Here is a 20,917-nt window from a genome sequence, read left to right on the forward strand (position 1 = left end):
CTTCTGCCACAAACTCCCCAGCTGTAAGTCTTCCAACCTTCTAAATATTCCTTAATATGTGGTTCAGAGTACTGGGACCATTCCCTGAGCCTTCTTGGTCCTGTATTCTGTCTTGTTCTCGGCAGAGTTCGTCACTACACTTCCACCTGATCTGCCATCTTTTTCCGGAAGTTGCTAGTTTGTATTTTTAAAAGTAAAGAATTTTTTATTTGCTTAGGAATATAATGATTTATTATGGCGCTCTGGTAGTGTAGTGATTATGAGTTGGGCTGCTAACCTCAAGGTCAGTTCAAAACTACCAGCTGTTCAACAGGAAAAAGATGAGAAATTCTGCTTCTGTAAAGATTTACAGCCTCAGAAACCCTATGCAGGGTCGTTATGAGTTGAAACCTACCCCATGGCACATAACCAACTAATCAACCATAGTGATTATTAATATCAGGTGATGATCATTTTAACTAATAAAAAAAGAGAGGGAGATCTGAGTGCCATCCATGACTAGAAGAGTCAAGTGGCCCCAGACAAAAGTTACTTGCCTCCTTGTCTTTTGTCAGACCATAGTGCTAGGAAACCTGAGACGTCCATTTCTATGCAGCGCCGTGCCGTATACCTCACAGAGAACCTGGAACATGCTTAGTGTGCTAAGTATAAAAGAAGGAAAATTGGAAACAGTGCGCTCTGGAGTGCATCTGGGAGCCACAGATTCTGCCTTATTACACATGATCATTTTCAGCTTGAAAATGACACATGAAATCTCCTGGCGAGGTGACTCCTAGTGAGGGTCGGTGCCAGGACCACACACTGAGAGCTGAGTGACATCTCAGGACCGTTTACCCGGGTGCCTGCCTAGTCACTCCAGCCTCTTTCACCAGCTGTCCAGTGGTCCTTTCAGTCAAGATCCCCAGTGTCTGGACCAGTGAGAACATCAGGTTTCCCTCTTCGCTCTCGCACCTTGACAGGACTGGATAGTCATGTGTGGTAAAATCGTCTCTTGGAGCTGAGACCATTTCAACTCTCGGCTACCACATTTGTTTTCAAAGCCAGAATGCCTTCTTTTTCTTCATAAAAATAAAATTTTTTAGCCCTAAATTTGTTTGATATTCTTGGTGTTATGAGACTAAAACAGCAAGGGAGGAGAGAGAGGGCTGTTTTCCCTTCCCAGCCGAAGAAATTCTCTTGCTTTGTAATGATTATAAGTTGTTTCCTAACATGTTTTCTTGGTTTCTTTTCACAATGTTTCTTCAGTGTGTTTCTTAGACTCCTTAATATTTTCATTCCCCATTCGTTGTCAGTGGCTAATCCGAACAAAATGTTAGAAACAATTTTCAAAGCGTTTAGCTCAGAATTCCAAACAACAGTTAAGGAAATGTGAAGAAATATGTGTGTGTCTATGAGATACACTTTGGTTCTTCCTCAGCTTCACTGTTGTTTGGTCTCAAAGGAGAAGAGTGCCCTGAGGTGCCTCAGTGTTCCCTAGCATCAGCCAAACCCAGCCTTCCTCTGAGATGTATCAGTGTCACAGAGCATCAGCTCAGCCCAGCTCCTTCGTGAGGTGGCCCCGCTCAGTGTCACAGAGCTTCAGCCCAGCCCAGCTCCCCCCTGAAGTGACTTCAGTGTCAGCCCAGCCCAGCCTCCCCACGCTGAAGGAAGACAGCTCTCACTGGCCCACTGATGAGCAGACACGGTGCCTGGGAGCCCTCTGAAGGGAACCCCAGGACACTTTGTCCTTGCTTCTCGAATATGGCATCTGGGCGGTCCAGAGACTTGGGCCACAGGGGTGTGCCCATGGGTGTCAATGTGCTTCTGCATCAGTGCTGGCCCTTTGCAGCCACTGACCAGAAAAAAGGAAGAAGGTTGATGGGAAGGAAGAGACTACAGTCCCACCTTACTGACGAGGAAGCTGCAAGCTTGACCCCAGATGATACGATAGACCAATACTAGCACAGGGTGGCCCTGCCAAACGTGGCCTCCATTCAAGATCACCACCACCACAGAGCAAATATTGCCAGAAAGCAAGGCACACTGAATGTTTGATTTCCCAGTACATAGAAAAGCAGGATGACGCCTTTTTGTAGTCTGTGAAGTGTGCAATATTATGGTGAAAAAGTTTGAGATATGCTGAGCATGACCAAAATGGGATGCAGAGACATGATGTGAGCACAGGCTGTCGGGAAAATGGCGCCAATAGACTTGCTCGACATAGGGTTGCCACAAACCTTCAATTTGTGAAAAATGCAGTATTTGCAAAGCGCAGTTAGGCAAAGCAGACTAAAGCATGGTACATCTCTAATAGCAGCAGCAGCAGCGGCAGTAACAATGATAGAGACAGTAGCTCTCATCATCGTAGATAGAGGCAGTGGAGTAATGATGGCAGCTAACACTGTCAGGGCATTTATGGTGGTTAGACACTATTCTAACGGCTGTGCACACATTAGCCACAACTCAGTGATGAGGAGAAACTGAGATACAGAGAAATGAAATCTCTTACCTACAGCTACTTAGATAGTAAGTAGCAGAATTGGAATTCAGAGACAGGCAGTCTAACCCTGGAGTCCCTGCTCCATGCCTGAAGGTGATGCAGGTGTGCCGCTCACGGATGAGTCAGCTAAGAGAAACAGAAGGAGCCCTGGTGACGTAGCTGTTAAGTACTCAGCTGAAACGGTGACAGTCTGAACTGATAAGCATTTCCGCAGGAGAAACACCTAGCCATCTGTCCCCTGAAAGGCGGTTGTTATTAAATGCTGTTGAGTGGGTTCCAACTTACAGCGACTCTGTGTAAGGTTTCAAGGACTCGCTGATGAGTCTGAACTGCTGATCTTGTGGTTAACAGTCTAGTGCTTATTCCACAGCACCACACAAAGACTCCAAAAGCAAGAGTTGTTGCTCTTCTTGGATGCCATTGAGTTGGCTCTGACTCTAGCAACCCTGTGCACAAAAGAACAACACACTGCCCAGTCCAACGACAACCTCACAATTGTTGTTACACTTGAGTCCATTGCTGATGCCACTGTGCCAGTCCATCTCCTTGGGGTTCTTTTCACTGACCCTCCACTTTACCCAGCATGATGTCCTTCTCTAGGAACTGGTCCCTTCTGATAATATGTCCAGAGTATGAGAGATGAAGTCTGGCCATCCTGACTTCTAAGGAACATTCTGGCTGTACTTCTTCCAACACAGATTTGTTTATTCATCTGGCAGTCCATGGTACTTTTCATACTTTTCTCCAAAACCATAACTCAAATGCATCAATTCTTCACTGTTCAACTTTCACATGCATTTAGGGCATGTGAAAAATACCACAGCGTGGGTCAGGCACACCTTACTTGTCAAACTGACATCTTTGCTCTTGACCACTTGAAAGAGGTTTTGTGCAGTAGATTTGCTTAATGCAATACATCATTTGATTTCTTGACTGCTATTTACATGCGTGTTGATGGTGAAACCAAACAAAATGAAGTCTTTGACAACTTCAGTCTTTTCTCATTTATCACGATGTTATTTATTGGGCTACTCATGAGGATTTTTGTTTTCTTTACATTAAGCTGCAACCTGTACTGCAGGCTATGGTCTTTGATCTTCATCAGTAACTATTTTAAGTCCTCTTCATGTCCAGCAGGCAAGTTGTATCATCTGCACATCGCAGATTAATGAGTCTTCCTTAAATCCTGATGCCATGTTCTTCTTCATACAATCCAGTTTCTCAGGTTATTTGCTGAGTATGGAGATTGAATAAGTATGGTGAAAGAATACAACCCTGGCACACACCTTTCCTGATTTTAAATCATTCTGTGTCCACTTGTTCTGTTGGAATGACTGCCCCTTGGTCTATGTACAGGTTCCTCATAAGTGTTCTGAAATACTGTTCTCCTTAATGTTGTCCAGAGCTCGTCATGATCTACACAGTCAGAAGCCTTTGTGGAGTCAATAAAGCACAGGTAAACATCTTTTCTGATAGTCTCTGTTTTCAGCCAAGAGCCATCGGACATCAACAGTTTTTCTGCTGATTTTGTGAAGTGCCATCTGTGATTCGGTTCTGACTCTAAAAAACCCTGTATAGGGTTTCTGAGGAGCGACTGGTAGGTCTGAATCTCTGCCCTTGCAGTTAGTAGTCCAGTGCTTATCCTACAGCACCACACCAGGAGTCTGTCTGCTAATACTTTCATAACAGTGGCACCTGTTTTCACCACTAAAGCCAGTGTCTTCTCAGTTGTCCTAAGAAATCACTACAGCTGAGGGGGCGGAAAAGAGCAGAAACGTGTTGTTTCAGAGTTCTAGAGGCCCAAAGATTGAGCTCTAAGTATTGGCAGGGCCATGCTCTCCCCAGATCCTTGAGGAGACATTCCCTCTTGGCCTCTTCAGTTTCTGGTGGCTCCAGGCGTCTTGGTTTGTGGCATAGTAACTCCTTTCTCTGTCACATCTTCACATGGCCTCTTCCTGAGTCTTTGACCTCAGTCTGAACTTGTCTCAGTCCTCACCTCAGGACGTCTGCAAAGATCCAATTTCCAAATAAGTTCACATTCTGAAGATCTGAATAGGCACATGACTTTTAGAGGTCACAATCCAACCCACAATAAGCACTGGACTGTAGACCACAAGGGCGGCGGTTTGAGTCCACCAGTCACTGCAAGAGGGAAATGAAGTTTTCTACTCCCACAAAGATTTCTACCAAGAGTCATTTGGATATTTATAACATCATTCCCGGGCCATACAAAATTATCAACTTAAAAATTAGCCTGCTGTATTTGGTTAAACGTTTAATTAACTCTCCCCTAATGAGATGGTGGAGTCCTGGTGTGGCACTGTGGGATAGAGCGCTGGACCACAAGATCAGTTTGAACTGCAAGGTCGGTGGTTCAAACCCACCAGCTGCTCCTGGAAAACCCTATACGGGTCTTCTGTGAATTGGAACAGACTTGACGGTACTTCACAACAGTAATAATGAGATGGCTGGACGTGTGGTTGACTTGGCAGGGCCAGACCAGATGATTTTGCAGGCCCGCGGGGTCAGACTTTCGCTTTCCCTGATTTAAAGCTTTGGTAATGGTGGTGGTTGCGTGCCACCGAGTTAGTTCTGACTCAGTGACCCTGTATAGGGTTTCTGAGGCTGTAAATCTTTACATGAGCAGAAAGCCTCATCTTTCTCCCTTGGATCTGAACTGCTGACCTTTCCCTTAGCTGCCCAGTCGTAATCCACTACGCTACCAGTTAAAGCTTTGGAAACCCTGTAAAGGATCACTATGAGTTGGCTGACTCAACAATACTTAGCAACAACAACAATATAATCCATGGAGTCCTGGTGTGGTGCTATAGGGTAAGCACTGTACTGCTAACCGTAACGTCAGCAGTTCAAACCTGCCAGCCGCCCCTCAGATACCTTCTGTGGGTTGCTACGAGCTGTAACTAACTCCTCAGCAGTTAACAACAGCAATTCAACCCACTAGTCACTGTGGTTAAGCGTTCAGCTTCTAACTAAAAAGCTGGTGATTAGAACTCACTAGTCACTCGATGTAGTCAGCTTTCATAAAAATGTAGAGCCTAGGAAACCCTGTGTAGAAAGTCTACCCTGTCCTACAGGGACACTGTGAGTTGGGATTCATCTCAGTAGCAATGGGTTTTGGATCCAACCCACTACCACTAATATCTGGAAGCAAGTTATCTAGAATGGAATCTATTCAATTTACTACATTTTCCTATCAGACTCTGTGACAAGGCAGTGTAGAACATTGTTGTTAAGGCAGCTTTATGATGGTCTGCGGGTCCCTGGTGTGGCACTGTAGGATAAGCACTGGATTGCTAACCACAAGGTGGGTGGTTCAAATCTACCACCCACTCCTCAGATACACTAGCCTGGGTTGCTGAGTTGGACCTGACTCATCGGTACTTACGTGCAAGGGCGGCCTACATTCTGTGTGTCAGCAAGATTCAACAGGAGCGTCTCAGGGAGCTCTGAGCACACTGAGAATTGGCGGGCACCGCTGCTGACAGTGTAGTGACTTGTTGGACACATGAACGCTGGTGCTCAAGACTGTTACCTCCTGAGCTAAGCTAAGACACTGCCAGGACCTCCTCACTCTTTTCCCAAAGAAGCATGGCCAGTGCAGAGGTGTATTGTTTTTGTCACGTCAGATGATGTCAGCAGGGAGCATTTTGCATCTGCGTGGCGTTTTCATCCTGGACAGTTGGGGCCGTTCCACCTTCTGTATGGAACAGGCTCAGCATGTCATCGTGTAAGTAGATTAGTCCAGTTTAAGGCCTCCTGGAAGTCATCATGAACATCATTACATTCAAAAGAGCGCTGATAAACTGATTTTCCTCCTGGAAGTTCTGTGGGCTGCCGCGAAGAGCCTCACTGTGGGACAGTCAGTCTTAGAGCCAAGATGCCCTGGAGTCTCGTCTGGTCCTCCTGTTTCTCTTCATCCAGACGAGCACTACTCACCACGAGTACTTTTGATGGTCTTTTCATCTCACTCTTAATTTGGTTCTCTAGCAGTGTGATTAACCTGTTGTGCCAAGTTTTTGGTGGTAGTGGTATTAGGTGCCACCCAGTCAGTTCCAACTCATAGTGACCCTGTGCCCAACAGAACTAAACACTGCCCGGTCCTGGGCCATCCTCACAATCATTGTTACACTCGGGTCCATTGCTGCTGCCACTGTGTCGATCCATCTCATTGAAAACCTTCCTCTTTTTCCCTGACCCTCCACTTTACCAAGCATGATATGTCCTTCTCCAGGGACTGGTTCCTCCTGATATTACATCTGAAGCATGAGAGATGAAGTCTCACCATGCTGGCTTCCAAGGAGCATTCTAGCTGTATTTTTTCCAACACAGGTTTCTTTGTGCAGCAGATTTGCCTAATGCAATACATCATTTGATTTGGTGACTGCTGTTTCCATGAGTGTTGATAGTGGATCCAAGCAAATGAAGTCTTTGAAAACTTCAACCTTTTCTCCATATATCTGTTATTTATTGGTTTGTTGTTGTTTGGTGCCATCAAGTCAGTACCGACTCATAGCAACCTTATGCACAGCAGAACAAAACACGGCCTGATCTTGGGCCAACCTCACTACTGTTGCCATGCTTGAGTTCATCAATGCTTCCACTTGGCCAGTCCATCTCATTGGGGGTCTTCCTCTTTTTCTCTGACCCTCCACCTTACCAAACACGATATCCTTCTCCAGTGACTGGTCCCTCCTGACAATATGTCTGAAGTATGAGAGATGAAGTTTGGCCATCTTAGCCTCTAAGGAGCACTCTGACTGCACTTCTTCCAACACAGATCTGTTGGTTCTTTTGGTTACCCATGGCATTTTCGATATTCTCCTCCAACACTGTAACTCAAAAGCATCAAGTCTTCTACAGTCTTCATTATTGGTTTATTGATGGGGATTTTTGTGTTTTCTTTACATTGAGGTGCAGCCCATACTGAATACTGTGGTCTTTAATCTTTATCAGTAATTATTTTAAGTTCTCTTAGTTTCCAGCAAGTAAGGTTGCATCATCTGCATATCACAAGTTGTTAATGAGTCTTTCTCCAATCCTGATGCCATGTTCTTCTTCATATAATCCAGCTTCTCACATTATTTACTGAGCATACATATTGAATAAGTATGCTGAAAGGATACAACCCTGACACACAACTTTCCAGACTTTAAATCATTCAATGTCTCATTGTTCTGTTCGAATGACTGCTTCTTGGTCTATGTACTGGTTTCTCATGAGCACAGTTAAGGGTTCCGGATACTCATTCCGTTGGATTGCCTCTTTTTGGAATGGGCACAAATATGGATCTCTTCCAATCCATTGGCCAAGTAGCTGTCTTCCAAATTTTTTGGCGTAGATAAGTGAGTACCTCCAGTGCCGTATCAGTTTGTTGAAAGACTTTTACTGGTATTCCATCAATTCCTGGAGCCGGGTTCTTTGCCAATGCCTTCACTGCACATTGGACTTCCTCCTTCAATACAATTTGAGCTTGATCATATGCTGCCTCTTGAAATAGTAGCTGCCTTCCAGTCAGCCCCTAACTCATGGTAGGTGGTCCATGTACTTTTTGGAAATAGACTTCCAGGCCTTTCCTCATAGTCTGTCATAAACTGGAAGTTCTGCTCAGCATCACAACAACATGCAAACCTCCACTGACAGACAGGTGGCGGCTGGCCTAGTGGCGCATTGCCTGGGAGTGGAACTCAGTCTTCCATATGGAGGTCGAGCTTTCTAGCCACAAACCACCAACAACCTTTTAACTGTTAGGGGTCAACCACATCAGGAAGGTAGACTAGAAGGTACTTTTGCTGTTGCCTTTGATAGTTTAGATGGTCACTGGAGCTTTCTTCCCTCATCCCTTTTCAAGACAGCTGAGCCTGTTCCGGTTACTGATGGAGACTTGAAGGAGCCTAGTCCTCGGCGTCTTCTGGTCATCTTACCGAGCTTGGTTAGTGTGGGATTGTCAGTGCTATCACTGGTTTAACCCTTTACTGAATTTTTTTTTTTTTTTGGCTTTGCCTTTTTTGTTGACACTATATGTTTTCAGTAATGGAAGGCCATCTTGTTTTGCAGCATCATGAATTATGATACAGAGATGTGGGACGCATATGTCCCTGTGGACTCTGGTGGTAGGACTGGTGAACCTGTTTCATCAGGGTCGTGAAGTCATACAAGCACCATACATGTATTAGCATGTAGTACAACTGGGACAGCAGCTTCCCAAGAAATCCCCAAGACTAAAAATGATGGCAGACAGTCTATGTCCCACGGGGTCACGAATGGGTTTGAGACTTTATTTCCTGTAAAATTTTTGTTGTGATTCTTCACAATCATCCTTCCAAGTGTGAGTTTAATTGTGACATGGAGAACCTAGGTCAGGCCTCCTCGTCAGCTCCACGACCTGGACAGACCGTCACCTCCCTGACCTTCAGCTTCCTCCTCTGTGGAATGAGAAGGACACTGAGTGAAAGCATCTCCTAGACTGAGGAGTGAGGTACCATGGGACTAGGTATTAAGTAGCACTGTGGCCTGTCCCGTATACTGAGACGTTTCATGCAGTTGTTGTCTGGGACCACACACCATTGGATGGCTCCATTCAGAAAAAAAAATCCACATTAAAGAGAAACATGCTAAGGAATCACCTTCAGAATTAAACATGTTTCCTTCTTAACAGAGAGCTATACCTGGTTATTAGTCTTTGCCAATAGTTTGTTGCCTACCTGATTAGATCACCAGTATGAGAATCTCGCAGTATGTTTCCCCTGGAGTTTATTTTGCAGAAATGTAAACATAGAAAAAAGCTGAAACTGCAGTGTTGTGAGCACCTACAGACTCAGCACCCAGATGCTTCGGTTAGCATTTTTCTGCTCTTTGTTTTGTTGTTGCAAATGCTGTTGAGTCAGTTCTGACTCATAGCGACCCTGCATAGGGTTTCCACGGAGCGGCTGGTGGATTTGAACCTCCGACCTTGCTGTCAGCAGTCCAGTGCTTATCCTGCAGCGCAACTAAACCTGCTCCGTTTAGTTCCTCTTCAGCCTTCTCAGAAATAAATTCCCAGTCCCCACCCAAGCCCTTTACTAGGGCAATGTGCCCAGGATTTTAAGATCAGTCTCCTTACTTAGGAATTCTGAACATGCCATGCAAGACAGTAAGCAAGAGAAAAATTACTATGTTAAAAGAATGTTCCATTTCTGAAAGGACTCATCCAAATACTTTTAAATAGTGTCATGGGACAGGAAACTTACCACAGCAGGCTTGTGATTCTTTCATAAGCCAGGTCTTTATCGATATAGCCCTGCCAGAGGGTCGGTCCTCTTGATCTCGATGAAGAAGGTTGGCAAGGGAATCATGGCGAGATGACTGGTAGCTGGTAACAGAAGAGGAACACACATAACAGGATCAACTTGAAGTTTTACAAACATATTTAATTTAGGGAGTCCTGGGGTGGCGCTGTGGGCCAATGCGTCAGACAACAAAGTTGTTTGAACTGCAAAGTCAGTGGCTCAAGCTCACCAGCTGCTCCTTGGAAATCCTACACAGGGTCGCTAAGGGATGGAATTGACTCAACAGCACTTAACAACAACAACAATTTAACTTAGAGTCTTATTTCAGGATGAGGAAGAAATGGGGTCTTGTCCAGCTGACTGACTGTCTTAGGGAAGTGTCTGGTTAATAAAACTTGTAGAAGTAATTTATACAAAGCCAGGAAAAATATATATGTACATTTGAACAAACTGGTACATAGTCTGGCCAGCTAGGCTTTTAAAGAGAGCCCAAAGACGCTAGAACGAATTGTTTTAGAGTTGTTTCCATCTGCAGAAAATTTTCTGCAACCAGACTTAACACGTTTTCTATGAATCATGAATGATCTAAAATAGTTGTATTGTGAGGTCAGTCATAATTCCAAACGTCTTCCTCAACAACCCGTCATTTCGCATGTTGTATATGGAATAGATTTCAATTTAGATGCAACTTTTCAAGAATTAATCAGTTTCATCGGGGTTAGGAGGTCTGTTTAAAAAGAACAAGCTGGGAGGCTTTATCCACAGGGCCTAGGGGTCAGGAGGGGCCAAGGGATGAGAAAGTAATTACAGTGAGTGACACTTGGCTGCCAGCTTTGCTTGGTAAGAATCAGGTGTGAGCCCTGGACTGTTTCGGAGTGATATTCATGTGATAAGGGATAAGCCCTGGGTTTTAACCCTGACTCTGAATGGTCTTTCTATCCTGAGTAAAGGTAGGCCCAGCGATGACCATCTTTGTGGTCACTTAGGCTGGTCCACCAAGCAGGGCTCATTTGAGCTTAGTCTTCAGAGACATTGATTGGCTGCTGTCTGTGTGGATCTTGCCGGAGCCCATTCCTAGGTGGAGAAGCAGGAGCGGAGGTAATGCTTATGGCTGATCTGCTGACAAGGACGGAGCCACATTAGCACCTGTGTCACGCAGATCTTTAGAAAGCTGCCTTCCCTGGAAAAATAATTGACTTTACTTGCTACAAAGGCATCTTCAGATTTTTTGTTTTCTGCCCCTTCAGTGGTCTAGAAAAGAAGTGTCCTATCAAAAGATACTAGGAAGACAGACAAGGCTGGCTCAACAGCCCAAGCAAATGATAGTTATCTTTCTTGGAGCAGCCGGATTGCTGATCGGGTCAGATTACTAGTAGAAGCCAATTGAGGGAACACAGAATTGCTGTTCTTGGGGAATTTTCCCGGTTCCTATCGTAAGTCATTTTTGTCATGTCTGGGTGTTGCAGTTCCTGCTCAGAGAATGTTCTCATTGGAGAAAGTGAAGCGAGAAAAACAAGACTGTCTCAGCTTGAAAGTGAAATGGTCCTTTACCTGTGGCAATAAAGCTGTTTCTTTTCACGTTCTTCAAGGATCTTATCCTGTTCCAAAACTTGAGTGTACTTAATCTTAGCGTAGACACGCCAAGATAAGTCTATGATAGCGAGACTGACATGACCCAGATAAGTCAGTGATTTCCACTGTAGAAATTCTAATAAAATCAAATGACCGGTACTTAGTTACTGAACACCTACATAGTGTTGTGGGAAGAGAGAAGAGATGTAACGCATGACTCCCACATCTCAGAAGCTTCCTGTTTAGTTTTTGCTGCTTTCCTCTAAGTCTGCTCTGACTCAAGGTGACCCTATGCATAATGGAAGGAAACACTTCCTGCCCTGCGCCATCTTCATGGTCATTGGCTGGTACATTTACACCTAGAATGCAGAAACATTATAATTGAGCGCTGCAGGGGATGGTTCCGAAGACTTGTACTATAGGAGCTGAGGGAGGCCACTGAGGACTAGAAGGTTCTGGAGAGACTGTAGGCAGGAGCCAGGTCCTGAGGTGAGCATTGTGGGATGAGTGGGGATGGAGAAGACAACCCAACCAAGGATACAACCTAAACAGAAATACAAAAGGTGAACTTGACCATGGTGTGTTCCTAAGACCAAGAGAGTAGTCTAAAGGAATTAAGGGGTGAGTGGGTGGTGGTGGTTATGTGCCATGCAGCCAATTCTGGCTAGTAGCGACCCTGCACAGGGTTTCCAAGGCTGTAAATCTTTACGGGAGCAGAAAGCCTCATCTTTCTCCCATGGAAAGCTGGTAGTTTTGAACTGCTGACTTTGAGGTTAGCAGCCTGACTTGCTACCAGAGCTTTTTAAGGAGTGAGTAGAGAGTGAGTAAAGTCACCTGCTGCTTCTTGGAAACCCTATGCAGGAACTGACTCGACAGCACTAAACAACAACAGAGAGTGAGAAATAGGGTTAATTGGAGGACCTGGAACTCTATTAGGGAGGGACTGAACTTTGAGCTGAAGAGTTGACTTAAAAAAAAAAAATCATGGTAAAATATAACAGAAAGATTGCTATTTTGACCATTTTTAAGCACATAAACACCTTAGTGACATGGATTACAGTCACCAAGGCGTCCACCCGTCACCACGATCTAGTTCTCATTCCTCCAGATAGAAATTCAGTATCTCTTCAGTCGTTATGAACTCCTCGTTTCCGTCTCTCCCAGTTGTTGTCATTGTTGTTACGTTCTGTTGAGTTGTTCTGACTCATAACAACCCTCTGCACAACAGCTGGCCCAGTCCGCACCACCCTCACTATTGGTGTAATATTGGAGCCCATTGTTTATGCCACTGTGCCAATCCATCTTGTTAGGGCTCTTCCTCTATTTCTCTGACCGTCCGCTTTACCAGGCACCACGTCCTTCTCCACGAACTGGTCTCTCCTGACAACATGTCCAAAGGATGAGAAACAAAGTCTCACCATTCTCATTTCTAAAGAGCATTCATTCTGGCTGTATGTCTTCCAAAACCAATTAGTTTGTTCTTCTGGCAGCCTGTAGTACTTACAATATTGTACAAAATCATAATTCATATGCTTGAATTTGTCTATAGTTTTCCTTATTCATTGTTCAACTTTTACATGCATATGAAGCAATTTAAAATGCCATATCTTGGGTCAGGCACACCTTGGTCTTCAAAGTGACATCCTTGTTCTTCAATATTTTAAAGAGGACTTACACAAAAATTTTGACTAATGAAATATGTCACTTGATTCCTTCACTGCTGATTCCGTAAATATTGACCATCACCTATCCGTCACTTTGTTGTACTGTGGTGGCTTATGTACTGATGTGATGCTGGAAGTTACGCCACCAATACTTTAGAAAATCAGTAGGGTCACCCATGACACTGGAGACTCCAGAGTAAGACACACTAGGAAAGAGAGGCAGACCCCTTCTGAACGGTTAGTCACTTAAAACCTTATGAACAGCAACGGACTGTTGTCAGATAGTCCTGGTGTGGCACTGTGGAGTAATGCACTGGACTGCAAAGTCTGTTTGAACCGCAAGGTCATAGTGTCACTATGAGTCTGAACAGAGTCAGTGGTACTTTAACAACGACATCAGTGTCAGATAAAGTGTCAGAAGATGAGCCTCTCAGGTGGAAGGCACTGAAAATGTGACAGGGGAAGTATTGCCTCATCAAAGCAGAGTTGACCTTAATGACATGAATGGAGCAAAGCTTTCAGGACCTTCATTTGCTGATGGGACACAACTCAAAATGACAAGAAACTGCTGCAGACCTCCCAGCCCTGGGTACCCACTAATAACTTCCTCAGTGGGAAGCAATACAGAGTTTGAAGGGCTTTAGAGAAGGGATGAGCTCACATGGATGCCTGTGGAGGGAAGAGTGGACTTCAGCAGTTCTCAGACAGGGCTCGAGGTTAGACAGCCTGCAGTCAGAGAGCCAGCTAAGGCTGGGACCCAGCTGTCTAGCTCTGAAGAGAAGGCAGACAGTTCTCCATCAGTGTTCCTCTCTAGACAGAAGATTTGAGTAATGACCTTACAGCTAGCTGAGGTTCAGTGAACCCCAATATTTTGCTCAGCTCAGAATTTGAAGTCTTTCTTTTGATTGAGAAAGGAGCCCTAGTGGTGTAGTGGCTTAAGCATCAGGCTGCTTACCGAAAGGTCAGTAGCTCAATTCCACCAGCAGGGGAAGGATGGAAGCAGTCTGCTTCTAGAGAGCTTTGAGGCTTTGGAGACCCAGTCCTGTAGGGTCACTGTGGTACAGAGGTCACTCAGCAGCAGGGGTGCCTTTCTTGGTTTTCTGTTACACTTCACCAAACCAATCAGACAGGCTAACTTTGGGGGTACACCTTGGACCCCTCAATCTCTATCGGATCTCCCTGTGGTGCCCTTCAGGGGTCATGACTGGTGTCTAGAGGAGCTAGCCACATGGTTGCAGCCTGTTCATATTTATCTAAAGAGCTGGCTGTCATTCCTCACATGTGACCTTCCTTATTAGACACACAGGAACTCTGTCGGGAAAGGCGACCCTCAGCTGCCTCATTAACACGTGATCTGTGATACTGTGTCCTTTTGGGATTGTTCATATTAGACCCAGAGCTTTAGGGAGAGGGAAAAACAACATCTAGGCTTCTAGTTCCTTTTTTTTCCTCATTTTTTATCTGCTTTCTTTTTTTTCCCCTCCACAGTCACAGCCATTCCCATGATGGATGGCCCTATCTGTGGAGACCAGAATGCCCTGCATATTCATATGTAAATAGGTACCCAGTCCAGTCATAATAGCTAGGCTGAAGCCAGAGCCATCCCATGCCTCTCCTCATTGGACACACGCTGCTTCCCGCTGCCCCATTTGAACCACAGAAGCTTAATTGCGTCTTCCTTTTTTATCCACATAGCGTTTCGGAATTTGTTGTCCTCTTGTTCAATGCAAGGTCAAGGCTGTCTGTCAGGTGCTTGCAGAAGTGTCTTGGTGACCTTGCTCAGCCATGCTTGCTCCAGACTTCCCAGAGGGAGCAGCCTCTCAAAGCTGGGAGTAGGGAGGGGGGCTGGGGTGGCGACCACTTTCTTGCCTTTCCTGCCGGAGGTACCCTCTTCTTCCAACTTTCTAGAGTCTCGCTTCAGAGTTAGAAGACATTTCTGGTACCTAGTAGGCACTCTTTTGTTGACTGGATTCAATGGAAATTGTAGAGAGTTCTGCTATTTCTGACTACACCGGTCACTCAGTTGGTCAGGGCAGGGCAGCTAAAAGCAAACCCGTATTCATCAGAATTGATGCTCCTGGGCATAAAGGCCAAGAGGCCAAAAGTGAAGAGCAGAGATAACTTTCTCCAGCAACCAACGTCGCCAGAAATGAGTAAGCACAAAGCAGTCAGCAGAACATAAATACAAGACATTTAAAGACTTCTCAGTAAAGTGAAGATGAAAATTCAGAAATGAGTTGGAATGTATAATGTTACAGTTTAGTTGGTGAATGTTTTCAGTTAGAGTTAGCGTACTGGTTACGAGTCGGGCTGCTAACCTCAAGGTCAGCAGTTCAAAACTACCATCTGTTCCGCAGGAGAAAGATTTGGCTTTCTGCTCCCATAAAGATTGACAGCCTTGGAAACCCTAGACAGGGTCTCTGTGAATCAGAACTGACTCCACGGCACACTACCACATACCACTTAGAAAGTTACGATAAAAAATTATAAATGAGTTGCAATGTATAATGTTACAGTTTAGTTGGTGTATGTTTTCAGTTAGTCCCTGGGCCGCTGCATTTTTGAAAATCTTGCCAATGTTTCAACATTTGTCTAAAACGCATGCGTTTGATATTTGTGTGATGAGTTGCAGATTCACAATGTCTGCTTTGTTTATGGAGTCGTCTTATAGGAATAATCGTAAGTGACTGCAGGCTGAAAACTGTATGTGCTCTCTCTCCACTAGATGTATCGCAGGGAAAACCAGTTAGTTGGCTCATGAAACTTGACCAGGTGTTACCTCATGAGCGCTAACAACCTGCATACCCTCTGCTTGGGTAGAAGGAATCAATTGCTAAGCACCAGCTTAGCAAATGCAGGGACTTCAAGCGATGGTAAACGTTTTTGGCTTTTTTTATTTCTCATTCCTTATTGTTCTCAGGGCCTGGGCATGCAGGTGCAGGCCGCTCTTTGTTTACATGTCAGAAACACAATGTCGCACACAAGGGATGTTGTGACCACACTCAGAGAGCTGGAACATCTGTTCTTTCTAAATCGTAACTGTATTTCATAAAAGCCTGATGGTGGAAGGTTAGCCTGCAGTAGAGACTCTTCCCAGCTAGCCTTGGAGCTGTGGTAGCTCAGGGAGAGAATTCTGACTTCCACGTGGGAGACCTGGGTTCAGTTCTAGGCCAAGGCACCACATCCATCTCTCTGCACAAAGTCCTGCTGTGGCTCTGTAGGATATGCACTGGACTGCTACCTGCTAAGTTGGCTGTTCAAACCCACCAGCCACTCCTCGGAGAGCCTATCTAGCTAGGGTGGCTATGAGTCGGAACCAACAAGGACAACAGAACGATACCGAACAGGTTTTCGTGGCGCTTCCAGACGAGGACTAAAGACCTGGCACCGTACATCTGAAAACCCCTATGCTGTAATTGATCCATAGGGGCCAGGCTGTGTTTCTTTCTGTTGTACATCAGTTTACAGTGAGTCATGGACCAAGTCCAAGGAAGCTAACAGCAATGTTGGTACCCTCATATAAAGATGAGAAAGACCATACAGGAGAATTTTAGAGTGAGAAGGTGCCTTAGAAATCAATCCTCGTCCCTCACTACAGACAGCATGTTTATGGCAAATGGCAGGTCCCATGGTAGAGCCCAGGTGTCCCCCTCCTTTTGGCCCAGTTCTCTTGCCGTTCCACCTGAGGTCTTGTTGAAAACCCACTTGTCTTTATGCACACTTTCGTCATGCTGGAGGTTTGCAGCACCAACACGCTTTATTTTGTTCTGCTGAGCTTCCAGAACAGCATTGTTGGGCCACCTCCTGCCATACGGTGACTTTGCCTTCCTGTTTGCTCCTTTCTCTAAGTCAGGCCGAGTGTGTTTCACTCAAAACCAAACAACAAACATCATTCTCCTGATTTATGATTTTCAACAATGGAGAGGAATGTTTTTCTTTTCGCTTATGCCGACCAGAGTGCTGTCTGAAAAGTCACAGTGATCTAAATAAGTGATGGCTGCTTTATGAAATTGTCAGCTTGGATCCATCCCCTGCCTCCCCTAACCCAAGTCCTTGAGCAGCTAATCTGTTTCTATTATATTTGGGGGGTGGGTATCTGCTTTCTCTTAGATAATTGTATTATTCACCCTGGAGTATAATTGCCGTTGTACTTTGTGGCAGGGTGGGACGGGGAAAAGAGGGTGGGAGCTGCTTGCTGTTGGCATCTGCAGGTTCAAAAATGCCTGCTATGCTCTAGCCTCTAATTTCTTTGCCATCCCACCTTTTAAAGATTTAATTATACCTATGCAGAAATACAGTTTGAAATGTGACTTCTGATTCCTTTGCAAGATAAAAGAAAGGTGAATCCATTGTTAAGTATGAAAAGCTTGGTACAATGGAACAAACTTTGGACTCGAATTCGGAGCTCAGTGTTCAGTTGAGCAAACAATTACGGAGTACTGACTTTGTCCTGGACACTGTATTAAACAGCACATTGACTGGAAGGAAAGAAATCTCTGTGTTTGCGAAGCGAATATCCCACTGAGCTGCCACCAACTTTCACTGGGATGCTGGGCAGTGCCAGGAACCATGCTGGGCCTCAGCTTCCCATCACTAACCAGGATTTGGGGCTTCTTCTGAAATTCCTCAGAATTTTCACCAGAATTCGGGGATGCTCTGAGAAGATACATCAAATAGCAGCATCATTTCTTCCTAAAAGCAAAGATCAAACTCACTGACATCATGTTGATTCCGCCTCATAGGTCCTCGTCAGCTTCATTTGGTAGGCTGGTGCTTGTTGTCCACTAAGCTGTCTGATTCTCACATTACAGTCTCAGTCTCACTTTTTATTGATTCAAAGTGAAGATCATAAAATAGTCTGGTAGTTCTTTATGTATTTACATATAATACACTTTATCCACTGTTGTTGGATACCAGCCTGCTGATTGTAACCCTTAGTGACCCTCTGTGACATAGGGCAACTACCCCATAGGGTTTCTTAATCTTTATGGGATCAGACCACCAGATCTGTCTCCCATGGACTGACTCGCAGGTCGCTTGGTTAGCAGCTGAGAGATGGCTAATTTGGATATGAAACTTGCCAACTCTTAAACTTAAGAAAAGATATTCAGTAGAAACTGATAGCTGGAGCTTTGTAACTCTGAAGAGGAAGTGGTTTTCATCTCTGTCTGATCCCTATTGGACAAGATGAAATAAGTCCACAGTGACTGCAGAAAACCTGGTACTAATGGAACGCAAATAGCACATGAAAAAAGAGAGATTTAGAGCGCACTGAATAGCATGTGTCTTTTTAGGGAGCAAATCATAACCCATTCGCCTTATTGGAGAAACAATTTTCCTGTTACACAAGGGAAACTGGGACGTTTAAACAGGGAAGCGGCTTGGCGACCAAACAGACTTGGTTGACGACGCATATTTGTTCCTAATGTACTTGTTGTGTTTGTCCTAGGATGAGAACTATGGGGCCTGGACCTACTTTTGGTAGTAATGGTTCTTTTATGGGGAAAAAACAAAAAAACCAGACCTGCCACCTGGGCCACAGGAGAGCTATGTACTTTCCTGTGCACTCCAGGACTGCAGATGGCTATGAAACTCCCCACTTGATGGACAACATTCACACTGTCCAGACGACCTCCTCTCCCCTCTACTGCTTCATCATTACAGAAATCTTTATAAGCAGCCCTCTCCCCTATTGGCTAGTGTTGTTGTTGTTAAGTGCCGACCTGGCGATTCAAACTGACCTTGTGGTTGGTGAGTGTTTAATTGTACAGCGCCACATCTATCCTACTGTGAGTCTAGTAACAAGGACTGTGTTCTTTAGAAATTCTCAGTTCTTGGGGATCACCTAGAGGATCTCTTTCAATGTAGGCAGTGATTCAGTCATTCTGGTTAAAACCCAAAATGCTGTATTTTGAGCAAATGCCTGGTCCGTGGGCCATACTTTGAGCAGCAAGGAGTCAGCAAACATTTTCTGTAAATCAATTGTTATGTGGACCATTGCATCACTTCTTGTTCAGTCTTTCTCTTTCATTGTCCAGTTTTCTCCCATAGTTTGGACATGTTGTCAGGAGGGACCAGCCCCTGGAGAAAGACAATGTGCATGGTAAAGTGGAGGGTCAGTGAAGGAGGAGGACTGGATTGGTGCTGTGGCAGCAACACAGGGCAAGGATGACACAGGACTACGCAGCAGTTCCTTCTGTTGTACATTGGATCACTCTGAGTCGGACCTGACTCGACTGTCTCTAACAACAACACCCACACAGGACATGAGGCCTCTGCTGTAACATGATTGTCATCGTCGCATAAAAGCCGCTGCAGCACTATGTAAATGAAGAATCAAGGCTGTGTGCCCCAAAAAAAACAAAAAAAAAATATTTACAAAAATATGTGGGGTCTAGATTTTACCAACAGCTACTTTAGGTAATGTGTTTTAAATGACATTTTTTCAATCCATTTTATTGGTCAAATAGAGACTGGGGGAACCTCCAAGACTGTGGCCCTCAGTCACCCTTGGGGCCTAGGACTGAACTCCCCTCTTGGCTCATCTGTCAATCAATCAGCAGACAGATGTGAAAGGTGAACAGTAACACTCTGGTATAACCAGCCATTTGAGATTGAGAAGACAGGAAGGTTAGAAAGAAGAAGGAATAGAAACAGGAAACACAGGAGAGAAGTGAAATCGATGATTTAACATTGAGAGGATTGTAATCCATAAAAACAAAGAAATAAAATGACATTTATTTTAATTTGAAAGTTTTTATCCAGTGTTTGCATGGGATTGTTTTACAAAATCAGTCTCATATATAGAGAATGGATTGTTGTTGTTAAGTACCATCGAGCCGGTTCCTGCTCATAGCGACCCCCTTGGTGAGTTTGAACCATCAGCCTTGTGGTTTAAAAAGGACCTTTCAGTCCAGTGCTTATCCCACAGCATCAAACCAAGACTCCATAGAGAAGGGATTGTGGTTCAGTGCCGTCAAGTCAGTTCTAACACTGTATAGAGTTTCCAAGGAGCAAGCTGGTGAGCTTGAACCACCAACTCTATGTTCGAACTGACTTTTCAGTCCAGTGCATCAGCCCAAAGTGCCAGCGCAGGACTCCTATGTAAAGAATGGACAGAGGTTAACATATTCCCTGTGCAGGTGCTAAGAAAGGAAAATCTTACATCCACTAAGCAGATCCCTTTTCTCTCTAGAGGACTTAGAATAAGATGAGAAGCATGTGTTACATCCACCACGATATGGTGCTACCCAAATATTAACAGGAGATTTCCTTGTTGGCAAACGGCTGTTTGGTTTACAGCTATGTATTGTCGTAAATGTGCCTCACACCGAACCCTAGCTCTTTCCTGGCTGTGTGAAACTCTTTGATCACATCTCCTGTGCCATATCATTTGGCACTGATCCATATTTGGATAATGAGATAGTTTGTTGTGCCTGCGATGAAGAAAACGATTTAAAATGTTTTTTAATAAGTTAACAGGAGCAAGTGTTGAAATTAGTGTAATGAGATAATGAGAGTGCACCATATTGCTTTAAAGATTGTGCTCTGGTGGAGAAGGTCTGCTCTGAATAGGTTCATTTTCACTGTAGCTTTGAAATTTGTGTTCTGCTGGAAAATATCTGCTGTGAATAGGTTAATTTTCACTGTATCTTTGCAATTTGAGCTCTGGCGGAAAATGTCTGCTCTGAATATATTAATTTTCACTGAATCTTTCAAGAGTGTGCTCTGGTGAAAAATGTCTCCAGTGATTTGGTTAATTTTCACTTTATCTTTGAAGATTGTGCTCTTGTAGAAAATGTCTACTCTGAATAGGTTAATTTTCACTGTATCTTTGTAATTTGTGCTCTGGTGAAAAATGTCTGCTTTGAATAGGTTAATTTTCACTATATCTTTCTTTTTAAGCAGTTCAAAAT

The 20,917-nt window shown here is 44.4% G+C and overlaps 1 protein-coding gene across 1 annotated transcript in view; it reads left to right on the forward strand.

The window, feature by feature from the left end:
- Window positions 1-20,917, forward strand: part of EXOC4 (exocyst complex component 4) — a 947,076-nt gene that overhangs the window by 668,400 nt on the left and 257,759 nt on the right. Inside the window, 1 exon segment of the mRNA XM_006861146.1 lies at window positions 1,588-1,604. Within this exon segment, the coding sequence (XP_006861208.1) occupies window positions 1,588-1,604 (17 nt within the window).

Source organism: Chrysochloris asiatica, unplaced genomic scaffold (assembly GCF_000296735.1).
Source record: "Chrysochloris asiatica unplaced genomic scaffold, ChrAsi1.0 scaffold00041, whole genome shotgun sequence".
NCBI lineage: Eukaryota > Metazoa > Chordata > Mammalia > Afrosoricida > Chrysochloridae > Chrysochloris > Chrysochloris asiatica.